The sequence below is a fragment of the Balaenoptera ricei genome, chromosome 6, assembly GCF_028023285.1.
Source record: "Balaenoptera ricei isolate mBalRic1 chromosome 6, mBalRic1.hap2, whole genome shotgun sequence".
Classification (NCBI taxonomy): domain Eukaryota; kingdom Metazoa; phylum Chordata; class Mammalia; order Artiodactyla; family Balaenopteridae; genus Balaenoptera; species Balaenoptera ricei.
Genome location: NC_082644.1, coordinates 101072799 through 101092462, shown reverse-complemented (window position 1 = coordinate 101092462; position 19664 = coordinate 101072799). Strand labels below are relative to the sequence as shown.

Genomic DNA, 19664 nt, shown 5'->3' with positions numbered 1-19664 from the left:
TCTTGCCTTATAGTTTATATCTTTGTAAGTAAAGTATCCTAATTAACATAATATTGTTATAAGATCCAAATAGCTCCCAGATTCACTTAAACATGAAAAGCCTTTTTTTTTTTTTTTAAGAGAAATAGAAAACCTTGCCGGATGTATATCAAAGGGTTGTTTGTTGTCTCCTGAAGGGCCTGCTGCCTCCACCTTTCCAACAGCAAAAGCCTTTGAAATGAGCCTCCATCTCAGTCTGACCCTCTAGTCCAGAAGTGAAGATCACCACAGTCAACCCTCCACCACCAAGAAAGTTAAAACCTAGGGCAAAATTGAAGTTAGAGAACTTCCAATTTAAATGCTGTCTTCATAAACAAAATTTTCAAACAAACCACTAAGAGAAAATATTTGCGACCCACATGACAGAAAAAGGGCACACATTCCTAATATACAAAGAATTCCTACAAATTGATAGGAAAAAAGACAACCTAATAGAAAAATGGGCAAAATATATGAATAGATATTTCACAGAAGAAACAAAAATAGCCAATAAACATTTGAAACAATATGCATCTTCATTATTTATTAGGCAAATGCAAATTAAAACAATAAATTACTGTTTTTTCACGTATCAGATCAGCAAATTTTTGAGAATTCCAGTGTCAGCATATGGGAGAAAGAACGCTTTCCTGTATTGTTGGTACAACATTTGGGGAGGATAGTTGGTATATTTTTACATGGATGATTGTAGGTTTCTAATTACTATATTACTTGTATTCCATTGAATACATTTAAAAGAAAGATGTAATAATTTTATTTTAAAATGTCAGTATTTCTAATAAAATTTTATTCTTTGCAACTATTCAAAGTTCTGATAAAACTTTTATATGTCAACTGTAAAATGGAGGTACATGGATTTGGGACATTCTTTTTGCAAAAATGTTTGAAGACCACAAGCATTCTCTCTCTCTCTTTCCTGGCTTCTGAAATTATCACCCTGTTACTACCAAAATTGACCTCTATCTTTTTAGATCCAAAGGACATTCAGACATCACCTCACTTGATTTCTCTTCAGTGTTTGATACTGTTAATCACGTCCTCCTTTTTGAAACTGGCTTAACTTGACTTTAAATCAACTCTCTTACTCTTTTATTACACTTTTATTTATAGGATGTTTGGTTTTGCTTGGGTGTGTGGTGGGTGGAGACTTCAAAGAGAAACTATTTCTGGAAATTTTATTGGAATTTCTGTTGTGCTTTCTTAAAGTTTTGGCAGGATTTCTCCTAAACTAAGGTAAGGCTGTCTTGGCAGTTTGCGGATCTCCTTGATCCCATCCTTTTTTTTTTTTTAACTTTTTTTTTAAAAATTTATTTACTTATTTATTTTATTTATTTTTGGCTGCGTGGGGTCTTCGTTGCTGCACGTGGGCTTTCTCTAGTTGCGGCAAGCAGGGGCTATTCTTTGTTGCAGTACACAGGCTTCTCATTGCGGTGTCTTCTTTTGTTGTGAAGCACGGGCTCTAGGCCCGCGGGCTTCAGTAGTTGTGGCACTCAGGCTCAGTAGTCGTGGCACATGGGCTTAGTTGCTCCGCAGCATGTGGGATCTTCCTGGACCAGGGGTCGAACCCGTGTCCCCTGCATTGGCAGGCAGATTCTTCACCACTGCGCCACCAGGGAAGTCCCTTGATCCCATCTTTAATCAGCTTGCAGAGGAGAGGAGTTTCTTTACAGGCCCTAGACTGGGGCCAGCTTAGGCCAGGCTATCAACACCCACCCCCCTGCTTCCTCACCAAATAGAGTGAAAGCGTCTGAGTCCTCCTGCCTGTATTTCTCAGTGATGCTCGGTGTTTAAGGACACATTCATTCTGCGTGGGTCTGGAGCAGCCTCTCATGCTGTTGCCCATCAGAGGTATTATTGGGAGGCAAGTCTTGTGTTGGTAGCCTGGGAACAGAGGATAAAGTAAATGAGTTCTGCTTCAGCAGAGCACTCCCAGGGAGCGATTGTCACATGACCGCTTGGGTTGGCCCATAGGAGAAGCCTGAAGGGTTTGGATAGGCCCTTGTTAGGGAGTCAAAAGTGTCAGTCCAGCCTCCAAGATCCTCTCCCAAACACCATATCACATGGAATTATTTAGAATAGGCCCAACTTCCCAGGTTGGCTCTTGCCATGGAAACTTCGATTCTCTGAGAGCGTTTCCCCATGAGGTTTTTCATGTTCTAAGGGGAGTTACTTGCCCTTAGATCTATGACTGGTAGTTGTGATGCTCACCTTTGAGGGCTTTTGAGTAGCCTTACCCCCAAGTTCCTAGGCCCAGCCCAAACTCTGTAGGACTCATCAGAACATCAGCTGTCCCTTCCAGATGTGGGTGGACATAAGATACTCCTTCCCTCGTCAGTGAGACTCAGCGTACAACTGGGGATCAACACCAGGGTGTCCCACGCCTTGCCTCTCACAGTAAGAGCCTGGTTATTCTCCCCAAATAATAAGCCTGCCCTAAAGCAAAGTATCCAACAATTTAATAAATGGAGTAGCCTAGGTTGGAGGGGATGGGGGAGTGCAAACTGTAGCAATCCAAAATGAAAGCTGAAAAAAATATGTTTTCTGTCTTTTGCTTTTTTATTTGGTTTATCATTTTTACCGTACAAGAATTTTAAATTCCATACTAAATTAAATTATTTATTTATTTAAGTTTAATTTGATCATCAAGTATACACATCTTCTCTTTTTTGATTTCTGGGTTTCCTGCCTTGTTTACAAAGCCCTTTTTTACCCTAAAGTTACACAACTATTCTCCTAACTTTTCTTCTAATGCTTTTTTATCACCTTTCTTTAACCTATGTGGAATTTTTTTTGCATAGTATAATACAGGCCCAATTTTATTTCCTTCCAAATGCATAGCCAATAATGCCAGCACTATTTGTTAAATTAACTATACTTTCCACGGAATAGAAAAAAAAAGTCAGGTCTATTTCTGAACTATTATGATACATCCAATCATCTATTTGTCTAGTGCTATACTACAAGAATATTGTTTACTTTGAATTTTTTGTTTTGAATATTTTGTTTTTTTAAGTCATATTGTTCTGATTCAGCAGGTTCAAAGTAAGTTAGTATCTGCTAAGGCAAGTTTCACCCTCCCATGTTTTATACACACACATGCACGATTTTGTTTTGTTTTATTTATTTTATTTATTTTTTATTTTTGGTTGTATTGGGTCTTCGTTGCTGCACGCGGACTTTCTCTAGCTGCAGCAAGCGGGGGCTACTCTTTGCTGCGGTGCACGTGCTTCTCATAGCGGTGGCTTCTCTTGTTGCAGAGCATGGGCTCTAGGCCCACTGGCTTCAGTAGTTGTGGTGCATGGGCTCAGTAGTTGTGGTTCGCGGGCTCCAGAGCGCAGGCTCAGTAGTTGTGGCACATGGGCCTAGTTGCTCTGTGGCATGTGGGATCTTCCTGGACCAGGGCTCGAACCTGTGTCCCCTGCATTGACAGGTGGATTCTTAACCACTGCACCACCAGGGAAGCCCACACGCACAGTTATAAAAGCTATTCTTGGACACTTGATTTTCCATATAAACTTTTAGATATTTTAACCAGTTTCCCTTAAAAAATAAAATAGGAATTCCACTAAATTTATATAAATTTTAGTAAGATTGCATTTTAATGAAATTGTCCTAATATCCTGAAATTTATTTGGACCCTGTTCTATAAACATCAGTAAAATCTTTTATGATTCTTACACTTTTGTTAAATGTATTTTCAAGTATTTTTTACAGTTTTGTCATTAAAGTGGAAATGGGATAGTTTCCATTTCTATTTTTTAAAATTATAGTTGATTTACAAAGTTGTGTCCATTTCCATTTTTAACTAGCTATTGTCAGTGTAGAAAATGCTTTTTATTTTTCTATACATACTTTGTATCCAGCCAGCCTCCCAAATTGTAATATTACAAATTCAAGTATTTCTTTTACTAAACTAAGTTTTCAAAGTGTAAAATTATATAATCCATAAATACAGATATTATTTCTTCTTAAATGTTTATGCCATCAAGTCATTTGATGAAATCCAATAGCTGTTCTGAATAAAAACTAAGTGAATTAGTGAAATAAGAGAAACAAAGATGATAAAGGCAGTTTATTAAAATCAACAGGAAATTTCATATTACATGGTGAAATGTGGAAGCATTCAGCATATTAGGAACACACAAAATACTTTTTATCACCACTATTATTCAGCACTACTTTGGAAGTCTTAGCTAATGCAGTAAGATGAAAAAATGAAATGATGTAATAAACATTCTCTTCTTTAAACCCTTCATGTAATGAATGACATTGATAGATTTGCTTATGTTGAACTAGCTTTGTAAGGTTGTATCTTCTCTTGATAAACTACAGAACTTGACTTGCTTATATTTAAGACGTATCTATACTCATAAGTGAGATGTCTATAGTTTTCTTGTACTATCTTACCAAGTTTTTGCCAAAGGGAAAGTGAGATCAAGAGATATTTTTCGACACAAAAAAACTCTACATAATTAACGTATACAACTTAATGAATTTGGAGATACGTATACACCTATGAAACCACTAACACAATCTATGCCATAAACTTACCCATCACCTCCAAAAGTTTCCTCCTGCCTTATTATTTTTTGTGATAAGAACAATTAACATAAAATCTACCCTCTTACCAAATTTTAAAGTATCCAGTACAGCACTATTAACTACAGGCACTGTGCTAAACAGTAGATTTCTAAGATATACTCATCTTTTATAGCTGAAAATTTGTTGTTTTTTTGTTTTTGTTTTTCGTTTTGTTTGTCTGTGCTGGGTCTCAGTTGCGGCACGCAGGATCTTCGTTGCGGCATGCGGGATCTTTTAGCTGCGGCATGCAGGAATCTTTTAGTTGCAGCATGCAGGCTCTTAGTTGCAGCATGCGGGATCCCTGACCAGGGATCGAACCCGGGCCCCCTACATTGGGAGCATGGAGTCTTAACCACTGAACCACCAGGGAAGTCCCGAAAAGTTATTTTTTAATGGAGATTTTTTTTTTTAATGCTTTTTGTTGTTAAGATGGAGAATGGAACATGTTTAAATGCTGATAAAAGGATGTAGTAGAAATGTTGAAGATAAAGGAGAAAAAGGCTAACTGATAGTGTGACATTTCAGAGAAGGTGAAACGGATCCACAGAATAAATAAGAGGGTTAGAAAAAGGACACCTGAATTTTGATCGAATGGAAGGGATTCAGATCACTTAGATTTGGAAGTTTAGTGGCCGGAAGTTAAAGGAGTTCCATCTTATGACTTCTACATTCTCTACTATAACACTACTTATGTTCAAATATATTCTCATTTATTTATTTATGGATTTATACATAGCTATTTCAAAGAGCAAATGTTGCCAGTAATTGAGGTATTTCTGCATGTTATACATATATCTATTTTTCACAAAATTCTATGAGGGCTTGTAAACAAAAATTTCACCTCCCACTTCCAGCACTCAATCTCACAAGCAAACAAAATCTATGAAGCCTTAAAACAAAATCAGATACAAAATGTTGCTGTCATTAGCAGAAATTAAGCAGAAATTTTATTTCCAAGCTCTTCAAAGATTATAACAAACACAAAGTATTCTTTTAAGTGTCCCAAATTAAATCAAAGGCACATCATCAAAGTAAAACACTTGTGACATTGAGAATTCATTTAGGTTGTAATATTTTCACATCACTTTTTTTTTTTAATCATTTGCAATATTCTGTAGATCACATTTAAACGTTGTTTTAAAGACATGAAATAATTCAGTATTTTTTTTTAAGTAAAACCACCATTATAAAATAGAGGAACTTAAGAAGACAAAGATCAAATCTGCTTCATATACAGGATGGGGCAATCTAATACACAACACAACATTAATCCTTTCAAACAAGTTTGCTAAGAAACAGCTCCCATATTTAGTGTTAAAAATAAAACAATCCTCTCATTTAGAAAAATCAAGACATCATTTGATTAATAAAGCCCATTCTTCCCCCAATTTTATACTTGCTTGTCTTCATTTAGAAATTATAAATTCATGAGAAAAGAACAAATTTTGTTATGGTATAAAAATCTTAGTCGGGAACAACAAATTACAAATATTTAATTTTTTTAACAAACAATACTGTTTTCCTTCCCAAAATGTAAACATCTAGTAAATAAAACATACGTAACATTCCAGGTATAGAAACACTAGTAATTCACTTAATGAAAGAGGTGTATTTTGGTATATTTGGTGGTAAGGTTTTTGTTTAAGTATAAAGCACTTCAACAAAGAACCAGGCCATTATTATTTAAAATCTACTCCTTCACCCAGTTTCCTTGAGTAGAAACTCATAAATTTCCATAGAATTTTGGCTAAAGGACCAGGCCACAGGAAAGGTCCTGTGAAATATCTAAAAGTCATTTGGCTGGAGAAATGTGTTCTTGAGATTTGGAGGCAGTCATTCATCACTTGGTGTTTGAAAGCATTGCTCAGCGGACTTCTTCCCTACTGGAGAGAGAATTTGGTAGGCTTTCACTTAGTAAGATTTATACATAAAATTAACTAGTCATCATTTCATAGGTCACTTTAGGGTTCTCAAAGAAGAAAGTAACATGTTAATACCAGAAAATCCAAAGTACACCATTGAATGAGTAGGACCCATGAAAGTGCTCTGTAAAAAGAAAAATGTTATGCCAGCATAAGACTATTATTTTAATACCATAAATGTGGACATTTTCCATTAAAAGGTACAATAGTATCTGATAGTATGATTACTTCCTTCTTGTTAATGTGAATAATTTCCTTTTCAAGTATATGAAAAAAGACCTAAGATGATTACTTCCTGTATAAACACCCCTTAGAACATGTAATTTGAAATATATTGGCCCCAAAAGACGCTAATAATTTATGCCCTGACCTGTTCCCCCGCCTCCAAAAAAAACAGTGAAAATGTGAATGAGACCCCATACAACACACTAGAACCCAGGAAATTTATTATAGGCCACCAAAGAGGTGTTTTCATTTCAAGAATAAATTTTTAAGGTTCTTTTAACCCTACTCACACTTTCCCCAGTTACTCCATTTCTTCCTCCATTAAAATACAGAAATACATTCTGAAAGCTTCTAGGAAAGAAATCACAGCTGGTGATAGGACCAAGTCTCCTCTGGGGAGTCCTTAGTCCCAAGAGTAACAAGTCAGTTGATAGCACCAAGCAACAAATCACAACTCCAGGATGGTGTAAGGACAGAGAAGATGGTATTGAGGTCACGAAATTATTACTGGCCAGCTCAGCTCAAAAGCTCAAGTACATAAGGATATTAGCATCTCATGAGTTAGTGCAAAGAGAATTGAGACTCTTCTAATTAGATGTATTCCACAAGCAGGCGGATTAGAGTCACCCTTCAGGGAAAGTTGTGCATTTTGCTGGGTTTATTTTAATTCCCCCAAGAACAGTAGATATTTAAAACTCAGTTGCCCAAGTCCTTTGGGAAGCCCCATGATAATGCCATGGCCCCAAGACGGCCTGGTGTATCATTACTCACCAGCCTTCAGAGTAAAGCACAGGATCTGGGCTCCCGAAAGGGGTTGCTTCCGGCTGGAACACCTACCAGCAGGGCGTCCTTGCAGGCATTCTGCATGCAGTACTGTTGAAGCTCTGCCGCCGCCTGAGAGACCTGAAACAAAGGAACAAGAGCTTGACATGCTGCTCACAGCCAGATCCATCCCGCAGCCACTTGAGACTCTGAAAAATGATCATACAACCTGACAAAGGTCATACTTTGTACAACCTCCAAGAGTCTTTTTTGCTGAAAGTTCTAATAATTGAACTCCAAAGAGGAAAGGTTACAATTTCTATAACCTTGATTTAGGGTATTTTTGGTTTAGTGGCTTACTCAACGAAGGAAAGATAAAGCCGTATCTTTCATCCATTTAGAATCCTAGTTTTGAGACTGAATTTGTAAAGAAATAGCTTATCCTAGTGTGCCCTTTACAAATTTTCACTTATAAAGCATGCATTGATATATCCAGGTCTGCCATGTGAACAGACTATTTTAATGTTTACAAGGCTGGATGGAGCCTTATCTGGTCTGCTCAAAACAAGTGACGAGGTCCCTCCATCATGTTTTTGAAGCAGAACAGCTTATTGGTTAAGAGTGCAGTCTCTGGACAAGTTACTTAACTTCTCAGTACCTGTTTTCTCATCTGTGAAATGTATTTAGTAACAGTGCTTACCTCCCTGAGTTGATGTAATAATTAAATGAGTTAATGCACGTAAAGCACTTAGAATAGTGTTCACACTAGTTAGCAATCATTTGTGGCAGACTGCGGAAACAGTCACAATATTTTGCAGCTCCTACCACCAAGAAGTAAAGTCTTTATCCACCCCTTGAATCTGGGCTAGCCTTGAAACTTACTTTGACCAGGACAATGGCAGAAATAATGGGCAAGTTCCAGGCTTAGGCCTCAGAAGCCTTTGCAGCTACTTCTCTTGCTATAGTTGCAACTGTAAGACCACCATCAAATGAGCCCAAGCTAGCCTACTGGAGGTCTTGTGGAGGAGAACCAGTCAGCCAAACCCCAGCCACCTGCCTACCAACCTCCAGACATATGAGTGAGGCCATCCTAGATCATCCAGCCATCAGCCAACCCTCCATTTGATGGCAGATGCACAGAGAGCCCAGCAAAGACCAGCAGAACTATACAGCTGAGCACAGCTTAAACTGTTGATACAAGAATGGCGAGTTTATAAAGGTTGTTTTAAACCACTAAGTTCTGAAGAAGTGTTTTAGGCAGCATTGACACAATATTATTCTGCCTTTCTTCTTAGCCTCCATTTGATGCATATTTGTACTTGGAGGCTTTCCTTGCTTTCCATTTTTCTTGTACTGAAAAAGTGTTTTGTATAAAATCTTACCCATATTGTACAAAAATGTTCCAATTGCTGTTCAAGTATTACTACTAATTTGTGTTAATTTTCCAAGCTTCCAAATAACTCAAAAAATCAATTCCTTAGGTGTCAGTTACCATCTAGTTTCTAGAATACTTTAGGAATTTTGGTTTCATTAATGTAATAACAGTCTACTTTATATCATATAAACATGTAATAGAATATTGCCAAACTAATGTTTAAGCTTGCCTTTCCCTCCACAGAAGTTCTGACATTTTCATGTTAATTATAATTGGAATTACTGATTATATATATATATGTTATTAATTCAAAAGAAATTTGGAACCAATTATGCTCATGCTTATTATTTCACCTTCAGAGGGAACGAGTGAACTCCACACATGATGGGTGGAAAGAGACTGTCTCCCAGGACTCCCAGAGAAATGGGACTAACTGCACCCTAGCCTAAAGAACATGGTCAAAAAGTTAAGGTGAGGGATATGCAAAGCAAATGAGAGAAGGGTAAAGTGGTCAGCATTTCTCTAGCACTTTCAAGGGAAAGAAACTCTGGCCTGGGAGAATACAAACCCAAACCCTTAGAAGTTGTATCCTCCCAATGGAGGTGGGATAATTCCTACCCAAATCACATGACTTTCTTTGGTTTGAGCCCAGGCTGACCCATCAACTTCTGAGAGACTTCTCCAAAGCAAAGAAGGGGTCTTTGGAAGGATACTGAGCACTGAAGCACTGGGAAGGGGTGCCCTCCATCATATGCTAAGAAACTGGTATTCTGGTTTATTTACCAGTTAGCAAGTCTGTGAAAGAGAAGACGTCTCTGGGTGTGCTGAGAACATCCATCCGTCACTGAGCCCTGAAATGAGTCAAACCAGACCCTGGAAGGTTGTGATTCCCTAAGGTGCTGCCTGAGAGAAGCCCTGCCCAGCACCCTGAACCATACTCCCATGAGGACACCCCCGCAAATAAGCTTATTATCTGTGTGACTTTGAGCTATTCACTTGACTTCTCTGGGTCTCAGTTTCATCACCTGTAACTACTTTTTAAATGTAGATAAGAATACCTTCCCCAGCTACTTCACAGGGTAGGCAGGCATCTGGCTCACAGTTTTTCTTTCCACTTCAGGTCCCCACATCATCTTAAACATTTCCAACAACCCTAGTTTCATTTCCCTGAGCTTCTCTCTTCAAACAACCTTCTCCTCAACAGCAGTAGTTACAGCCAACACCTGTAACTGCTCCGCATCTGTAATTTCACACTCCAACATCCCGCCTTCCAATCACAATCTCTCCTGCCCATCCAGGGTGCTGCTTCCTTTCTCCTCACTATACCTGCTCTTTGACCTCAGGGGGAACATCTCGTCCTTTTTTGTCTGGCCCATCACAGGGAGGCTGGCTCTTTTCCTTCTCCATTCAGCCTGGGTTCAGCCTCTTTCCAGCCAGACTCTCAAATTCCTTGCTCTCCACTCCCATTTCTGTCTTTCTGGCAAAACTCCCCCGCTAACCCACTACTTGGATCAACTACCATTCACCTTGGGCACTCAGATTCGTGGGCAGCCAAATACTGCTGGAGACAAAAAAAAAAAAAAAGTTGGACAATCAATCTCACAGTAGCTGGGTCTTCAGAATCACAAGGTGTCTATGATTGTGCCTGCTAGGGGGTCCTCTCCCACTCCCAACAGCACTCTCTCCCTCATCCTCAGCGCTTGTGACACCATAAGTTCCCTTTTTTCTGCCTTAAAAGAAAACTTGGCCTCCTATTTCACAAAGAAAATTGTCATCATACAAGGTCTTAAGCCCTTATCTGGAAACATCTATGTTAACACATAACCTTCCTCCTTTCTTCCTGTCTCAGAAGGTGCCCCTCCAACCCCAGGCCCCCTTAGATAGACTACCTGTCTCTACCTCCAGTTCTCCTTCTCCATTTGTTTCTCCCCCTCGACCTAAAAATACAGTGTGTTCCTTCCTCTCAACCTCAAAACACAGCTTTTCATTTCCTAGATTAAAAAAAAAAAAGGTTTCCTCTCTAAAACCAGATTTTTTTTTCAAAAAAGTCTTTCTATCCTATTACAATCTAGATTCAGCATCTACTACTACATATGTCACTGAAACCCCTTCTGCTTTCCACAGCTCTCTCTCTACCTTGTTTTAGAATCAATTACATCAATTACTCTCTGAAATTATTTTATTTATTGGTTAGTGTGTTTATTGTTTATCTTCCCCACCAGAATGACGTATTCTCAGTACCTAGAATAGGGCCTGGTACAAAGAAAAGGCACTATTGAGGTCCACAGACTATCGCAGCAGTGTCCATTCATTCACACACACATTCTACAAATAATGCTATATACTAGTTGGTAAACACAATTACACATCAGATGCTTTTTAATCAACTGACTAACCATTGGACACGTTGACTAAGCCCCAGATTTGTGAAAACCCCTCCTTCCTCGCTTCAGTACCCTTGCTTTCCCTTGCTTCCCTTCTCGCGGCCATCTCTTTCGGCTGGTCCCTGGGTTCCACGCTCTGGTCACTTCCTACAGTTTTCACTCCCATACGTTCTTTCAGCCTTGTTCTCTGAGCTTCGGCCCCGGTAGCCAAACACCTCCCGGGCATCCCCTCAAAGTCCACGTATCCGAAACTTACGCATCATCTCTCCTCCCTACCGTAGCGAATGGCAACGCCATCCATCCTGTCACCAGGCCAGAAACCCGAGCAGCGCCCTCCTCCCCCCCTCATCCTATCAACCCATCACCGAGGCCCATCCATCCATTCAGCCTCCTCCGCAGCTCTGGACCCCATCCTCCCGCACCAGCCAAGTCCGGGGGGGCCACCAGCACGTCGCCCGCATTCCTGGTGTCCTCGCGTCCGTCGGGCACCCCGAGTCATTGTCCCCATCACTGAAACGTGACCGCGCCGGGGCTCTCGGTCCCGGACCGCCCTCGCGGGGACAGGTGCGTTTCTCCCGGGCGCCGGGGTCCGGGCCCGGCCCTGCGCGGACTCCCATCGCCCGAGGCCGAGCTGCGAGCCTGGTCGGGCGCCGTCCTCGGGGCCGCCCACCGCGTCCGGCCAACCGGCTCGCGCTCGGGCCGGCCCCGCAGCTGTCCGCCCGGGCGCGGCCTCCTCCTCCCAGGCCCGCGGACGGCCGGGGGGGAGCGGGCGGTCTCCGCACCCCGAGGCCAGGCGCCGGCGCGGGCCTCACCTTGATCCTCTCCACGCCGGCCTCCAGCTTGAGCTGCTCCACCAGGCGCTGCAGGGCGCTCACGCTGGCCCCGGAAGACATGGCGGCGGCCTGGGCTCCGAGCAAGTGAGCAAGCCGGTGGGCGGGCGGAGACGCGAGGCCCCGAGGCCCGGCGCCGCCCCGGGGCGGGGAAGCCGCTGCGCCTGCCCCGCCGCCCGCCGGCCGCTCCCGGCCGCTCCCGGCCTCGCCGGGCAGCCGCTCCCCTCAGTGGCAGACCCAACAGGTAAGCGACACCTTGGGGTCCCGAGCTGACTGACACCTAACTCTGCGTGCTAAGCAGGGAGGGCGCCTGCGTCTACCCCTGTCCCCCGAGCCGCGTCGCGGGGCCCACACAGGGCGCCCACCTGCACATCGAAGCTTCTAGGAGAAGCAGGAGTGGGTGTGGGGAGTGGAAATGGCGAAGCGCTCCCCGGGAGACTCGGAACTGTGACTGCGTGTGGCTGGAGCAAGGTGTGGAGCGAGTGGCAGAAATAAGGCGCCACGTGTGAAGGCTTCGAAGCCCTGCGAGGGAGTTATCCTCGGGTAGGTGAGGACGGTCGATGGGGTTTCCATGCAACAGAAACAGGTTTCTGCGTTAGCCTGTGACTGTGTGACGGGAATCCTAGCAGTTGACCCGGCAGGGTCAGTAAAGTAAGCAGGGTAAAATCGCAGACCCTGACATCTTTGCAGAACATACAGAAGAAAATTCAATTCAGCCCCCCTCACTCCCGTCTCGCTGTTCAACTGTAACCATTGTTTCTGTTGTGCTGCATTTTTTTTATAATGGACATTAGTTTGTTTCACAAAACTGGCATCATTACTATATGTAAAACGTGTGGTTTTGGGGTTTTTTTTAATTAATTTATTTTATTTTATTATTTATTTTTGGCTGCGTTGGGTCTTCGTTGATGCACGAGGGCTTTCTCTAGTTGCAGAGAGTGATTGCTACTCTTCATTGCGGTGCGTGGGCTTCTCATTGCTGTGGCTTGCCTTTGTTGCGGAGCACAGGCTCTAGGCCTGTGGGCTTCAGTAGTTGTGGCATGCGGGCTCAGTAGTTGCGGCTCACCGGCTCTAGAGCACAGGCTCAGTAGTTGTGGCACACAGGCTTAGTTGCTCCGCGGCATGTGGGATCTTCCCAGACCAGGGCTTGAACCCATGTCCCCTGCATTGGCAGGCGGATTCTTAACCACTGAGCCACCAGGGAAGACCCAAACGTGTGTTTTTTATTGATTTTATTTTTCGCTTAATGTATCATGAATATTTCCTTATTATTTTTGTGCGCCATTGTATTTGTTAGAACCCACTTAAATTGAGTAATGCAAAAAGGTAATACACTGGCTTGTGTAACTGAAAAGCCCAGGGACTTTAAAGTAATGGGTTTAATTGCCCAAATAATAGCTGTGGGGCTCTCATTCTCCATCTCTTGGCTCTGCTTTTGCTGACTGTTGGCCTTGCTTTTTTCAATGGTAAACAGACTCTCTCTAGTGCTGTGAAGGAAAGTTTCATGCTTTTATTGTCCCAGCCTAGGAACCCCAGGAGCAGTAGCACCTCTTTTCTGTCTTTCTAATTGCTGCAGCAAAAATCCCCATAATGGACCTCACTGACCTTATTGAGTCATGTGTCCACCCCTGAACAAGTCCATTCGAAGGCAAGGGTTTGTGTGGTGTTGGAATGCCTGGATTAGTTGCCCCTGGCCGAGAGCAGGATGAGGGCTGGGGTCAGCCCCACCTCTAGTGGGCCCTGTGGTGTGCCACCCAACTTCCCATTTAGGACCAAGGCATTCATTGCCCCACCTGCCGGGAGTAGCAGCGGCTGATGCCTCTCAGCTGAGTCCTTCTGGAAACTGCCCTTAGCCCGAGAGCCCCCCCTGCCAGGGTCATCCCTCATCCAATGACGGATGTGTGGGATGCATAAGATCTGCACCCCAACCCCCTTGCCTCAAGCTGCCACAACAGTGAAGGATGACGGCAGCTCAGAGCGCCCCCTGGGGTCATGTGAGGCCTTTATGGCAGCTGCCTCACAGTTCAGTTCCTCCCTCTGCCTGATCCCCAGTTCCTGGACTGACCCACAGGTGTTGATCCTGACACTCCCCAACAGACTTTCTGCGTGAAAATCTCCATCTCAGAGTCTGTTTCTCTGGGGAACCCAAACTAAGACACCCACCCAAACCATATGGACTGAAAGGGGAAGATCAGTTCCCTAAAGGAAAACCAGGATGCTGATACTAGAAGGGGGCCAGGGGGAGTCAAAAAAAAGATCTGCTCTTCAACTATTATTAATGACTGCATGATATTCCATTGTACAACTGGGTCATAATTTATTTACCTTATTGCCCTATTATTTAACACTGTGGTGGCCACCTGAAACATACAGCTTTGTGTATGTTTTTTATTTCCTTATGATGCATTTCTAAAAGTGGAACTGGTGGATCAAAGAATATAAAACAGTTTTTAAAACTTTTCCCTTCTTTATCCTCCAGAAGGTGGTAGCAATTGCTATTCCCACCAGAAGACTGCCTGTTTCTCTGCACCCTCACAGTTCTGTATTGTGGTTCTTTATCTCTAAAAACCTAATAGATGAAAAATGGTGTCTTAAGTCTTTTAGATGTCTTAACTGTTGAGGCTGAACATTTCTCCTATTCCTTCTGTGAGCTATGTGTTCAATCTTTGAGGTGTTAAAAAAGAGTTTTTCTTATCTCATGACAAGAGCAGATTTGCAAATTTTAAAGCCCTCTCCCGTGGGCTCCCTCACCACAAAGAACGTATATTCCTGTCAAAACATGAAAGTACACGTTAGAAACGTGACTAAATTGGTGACAGAATAGAAAAGTTGTGTGTCAGAAAGATGAGGCAAAGATCTCAGAGCAAAGATATAGCCTGGAGGATCAGGAAAAGCTCATCTTAGATGGTGAGACCTAGACCTTGGAGACATGTGTCCTGCAGATGGCAGAAAGGAAGGGGGAAAGCAGGGAGAACAGGAGGCCATGCACACGTGGAATGAATTAGTGAATGAATAAAAGAAGGCTCTGTTCTGTGAGGAACAGAAAAGTCACAGAAAACCTCATAAGAAACAGGAGTTTGCGGCAAACAGCGGGGTAGCCACATGGTAAGACATTTTAGGAATATTCATCTGGGATGAGGATAGAAAATGAACTGAAGCTGGGGAGACAAGATGACTTCAGTAGTAGTTTTGTCCTTCTGGTGGAGTGGCTGGATCCAGGCCCTAGAGAGGACTGTGAAGGTGGGATGGAGAACAAATTCAAGAGATTAGATCAGTAGGACTTCATTGTAGTTATGAAATGCAAAGGAAAGTGGGCAGAGGCTTCTGAAGCAGAGAATAGGTGAGATCTGATGCCTGTCACAGAAATTAGGAAACAGGACTAGGTTTGAAGGTAGGAGAGAAGAATAAGGATGAGTTTGGCTTAGGAGAAAGTAAGTCTTCAGCTGTACTGCTTCGTGCCTCTAGGCTGCTGAAAATGTTTAGTGGCAGATGTTGATGTGGGAGACATCTGCACAACCTAATGGTCGCTGAAGAAATGAAATGATCTCTAGTTAGAAAAGGGGGCTCTGGGGTTGCCCACGGTGAGGGAACACCCAAGGTGATACTTGTGTGTCAGCCATGAGGTAGCAGAAAAGGTCTAGGAGTGTGCCCCATCTCCCTCCTTCATGCCCGATCACACCCACCACCCTGCTTGCTGCTGTATGATTGATTGTGCTTTTCTTGGAGAGAAGTGGTCTGGCTTTGAAAGAAACAGCCAGGTTTTAGCATCCAGCCTCCTGCAGTGATCCATGGACAGGCAGGCTGGGTACCACTTGTAACGGAGGGCTGACCATCTGTGCTTTGCTTTATACATCACCAAACTGTCTTCTCATCCATTATTTTTGCATCGTGGAACTTCAGAGTGGAAAGAGACCTTCAGATAAGGTAGTCCATTCCCAGTTTTAGAGACGAGGAAACTAAGGCCCACTAAGAAAAGTGACTTGCCTAGTATCACACAAAGTGGGAGGAAAAGAACTTCCATTTTAGCTTTCAAGAGAAGTCACTGCTCACCTGGAGGACTAGAGTCTGTCCCCACAGATGCAGTTATTTCCAGAGCTCTGAAAGGTGAGGCATGGGGACAGAGTATCCTTTCCTCCTCACCCCAGCTAAAATGCACAGATCACCAGTATATTATTTTAGAGAATTTGTTACCCATTTTTTTCTTGGTTAAGAATAAAACTTATAAATTTCCACTGTTTCTAAGAGTCTCAGTACTTTTGAGAAATGTCAGTGTCCTTGTAAAGACAAACATTTCATTTGTTTCCCTGTTGTGATCTGTAATTCTTCACTCCTGACATGTATTTTGTCACCCTTTTACTAACAGTAGGTTATTTTTCCAGAAAAGCAGCTTTAAATCACTCTTCTCCATAAAAATAATGATAAAATGGGAAGGTGTTTCTGCTACCTTCAGTTTTCTAAAAAAGAAACAGGGAAACACATTAACAACTATATTTAATGTGACACAGTATAATGTACCCCAAAAAAATCATTTCACTCCCTTCTACCCATTGCATTATTTTTAGAACTTAATGACTCAGGAGTAAAAGATTCGCCAACAGATGTGTGGATTCAGCTTCTCTGGAGAGATTTTTACAGGCTGCTTGAGACTTTGCGAGGCAGTGTGACTTGGGGCTACTTGATGTTCTTTTGAGCAGCCATTCCAGGCATGCCTCTGTATCTCACTGGAAGTGTCCCTTCTGTAAATGGAGGCCTTGAACTAGTGAGTAGCGGATTATTCTATTCGCTCTGAAAGTTCTTTCTTTCCTGAGTTGTCATCTCAGCTGCTTCACCTGGTACCCCAGGGCACGACAAGGGGCAGGCGGCTGCTTTTAAGACACACAATTCCAATGCTAAGGAGCATCACTCTTCCACTCTAGCACCGTACTCCGCACAGAGTAAGGGGTTCAAATACCTATTTAAATAATAAAGAAACAACGGGTTTGTAATCATCACCAGACACTCTATTACCATGGATTTTAACAAACGAGACTCTTTCCTGTTCCCTCTGAAGCATTAATATATGCCAGCCATTTTACCGCATCTTATTTAATTCTCATAATAATCCTGTGAAGTAGTTAGTATCCCTGCTAACTATTAGAGATGAAAAATGGGGCTCAGAGGTTAACCTGCCCGAAGTCAAACTATTCACTGCAGAGCCAGGAACCAAACTTTGGTCCATCCGGCTGCAAAGCCTGAGCCACTCCCCTGCACCCTGCTCACTCTTCTTGAGGTTATAAAAGGAGACACTGTCAAACGGGAGGAAGTTTCTTCATCCCCTGATGAAACTGGGGAGGAGCCTGTAGGAAATCCCATAGGTCCCTGCTCTAAGACCATGTGATCCACTCCATGCATAACTGTCAAGGATACTCTGAATACGTTAAGAAACTGATTAAAGTTTATGACAAATCATATAGGCTTTTTACTTAGATACTCATAACCTTTCTCAGTTGCAGGCAATCTAACCTCCTTCAGACCCTAAACCTATGTAAATTTGCAGGCTTATAGGTTTTTAAGTCCTAATTATCTAAAAAGATCCCCTCATTTCACAGATGAGGAAACCAGAGAGGTTAAATTTGTTTAGCAAATTTTATTTAGTTATCAGGGGCTAGATTTGGCCTTAGCCCATATTTAAATGTGAAGAGTATCACACTTTGTAAATAAAATTAATTATAACTCATCCGGGGCCTTCCCTGGTGGTCCAGTGGATAAGACTCCACGCTCCCAATGCAGGGGGTCTGGGTTTGATCCCTGGTTGGGGAACTAGATCCCACATGCATGCCACAACTAAGAGTTCACATGTCACAACTAAGAAGTCCGCATGCCGCAGCTAAAAAAAGAAATTCATCCGTACACAACTATTTTGTATCAATACCAACATTTATCTGCCTCAATTGCACAATTATAACTCAACAGAGACCATGTCTGATTTAAAGTCTTTAAGTAGCTAGACCTATTCATACTAATGTCTAATAAAAGCTATTTCTCTTTAACTTCCACAGAACTTTCAGTATGGGGCTGGCACACTGGTCCATAATACTAGCTGCATGTTAGCTTAGCAGTTGGCTTCTACTCGAGGAAATATTTCCAAGGTGTGGGTGTTAAAAGTTTCCTGCCATTTCAGTCCAAAAAAAAAAAAAAAAAAAAGAATCTCAAAGGAAGTAAAACTACTATTTTTCTAAACATAAATGCAGTAGTACTAAAATAGTTAATTCTATAAACTGAACTATTTTTTCATGTAACATTTAAAATTTCTGTATACCACTTGTAGTGTTTAAAATTCTACGCATGGCCCCTACTTGATAGATATGTTATGAAACTGCAACCCAGGATTTGTAGAGCTTGGAGAATTCATAAAGAAATAAGACCAGTGAGGGAAGGGTCAGTTTTAGAAACTGCTCTGAGGATATCTGACATGAATGTAAGTAACCCTAAGGGTAATTTTAGCACAGACCTCAATTATAGGAAGTGATAATAGAAAGCAATAAGCAGCTATGCTCTATAAACCCCTGAATTCCAAGCAAGGAGGAAATGGTGATAGCCCTCAAATGAAGCACAAGAGAAATTTTCTAACTATAGTGGGGTTCTGGGATCCCCTGCCCAGGATTCTTCTCCAAGTGTTTCTGAAATGGAGAAGCTTTTGGTTCTTTGGTGGGGGATTGGCAGAGTATGGAGATAGTAAAGATACCCAAAATACGTGAATGACACTTGTGACACAACTAATTGCCCTTCCTTTCCTCCAGGATTTTGAAGCATAAAGCCATTTTGTTGAGGGAAGGGGAGAAAAGAATCATAGTCCTTCCGTTAAGGCGAATCCATTCATATCACCCATACGATGACCATGATTCCAAAAGACCAACCAAACTTTTACCAAGTGAGCAGGCTGCCAGAACAATTCCAGAAATGAGACTTCTATATAAAGACAGAAATATAGCAATCTAGCATATATGCAAAATAATATCCAAAGATACATGGTTTTTATCAGCCAACCTTTATGAATGCTAACATATTCAGTCCTCCTATTTTTCCTTATCACTAGGTTTTTTTGAAATACAGTTAATCATAAATTTATTTGAAATTTTAACAGAAGGGCAAGAGCCTCCGTTTCTTTCTGGTCTGCATAACATATGGTACCCACGTCTAATCTTAGGTGATAATGCTGTTGTGTGGCACGTGTGTGGTAACATCTTCGCTGGGACAGGGGTTACTGACTGCAACCACAGCACCTTTCAAAGGCATTTACCTATGGTGTAGAGTTGGGCATTTGGGGTTTGAAGCACAGCTTGCTACAATTTAGCACTGTAATTTCTCCACGCTCCCAAAAAAGAATGGATGCATAAAACACTTTCATCTCAAGTTTACAAAAATATAAATATTATATAATTTCAGAATTTTAAAGCTGCAAAAGGCCTTAGTGATAATCTGGTCAAACTCCTCCCCTAATTTTCTAATGAGGAATTGAGGCCTTCACTCACAGGCTAAATAACCCACCTCAGGCCTTTTGCTGTAT

At 42.0% G+C, this 19664-nt stretch overlaps 1 protein-coding gene across 3 annotated transcripts; it reads right to left on the bottom strand.

The window, feature by feature from the left end:
• Positions 1-836: 836 nt before the first annotated feature.
• On the bottom strand, positions 837-12247 carry GNG10 (G protein subunit gamma 10). Of its 3 annotated transcripts, none has more exons than XM_059925300.1 (3): positions 12101-12247; positions 7539-7670; positions 837-1920 (listed from the first exon to the last, which is right to left on the bottom strand). In XM_059925300.1, exons 1-2 carry the CDS (start codon positions 12179-12181, stop codon positions 7545-7547), a joined length of 207 nt encoding a protein of 68 aa, XP_059781283.1. In that variant the 5' UTR covers positions 12182-12247; the 3' UTR covers positions 837-1920; positions 7539-7544. The 3 variants fall into 3 exon arrangements, with proteins under 3 accessions (XP_059781283.1, XP_059781282.1, XP_059781281.1); XM_059925299.1 differs by lacking the exon at positions 837-1920 and adding an exon at positions 4254-6500 and having other exon boundaries at positions 12101-12246; XM_059925298.1 differs by lacking the exon at positions 837-1920 and adding an exon at positions 4260-6503 and having other exon boundaries at positions 12101-12242.
• Positions 12248-19664: the final 7417 nt, after the last annotated feature.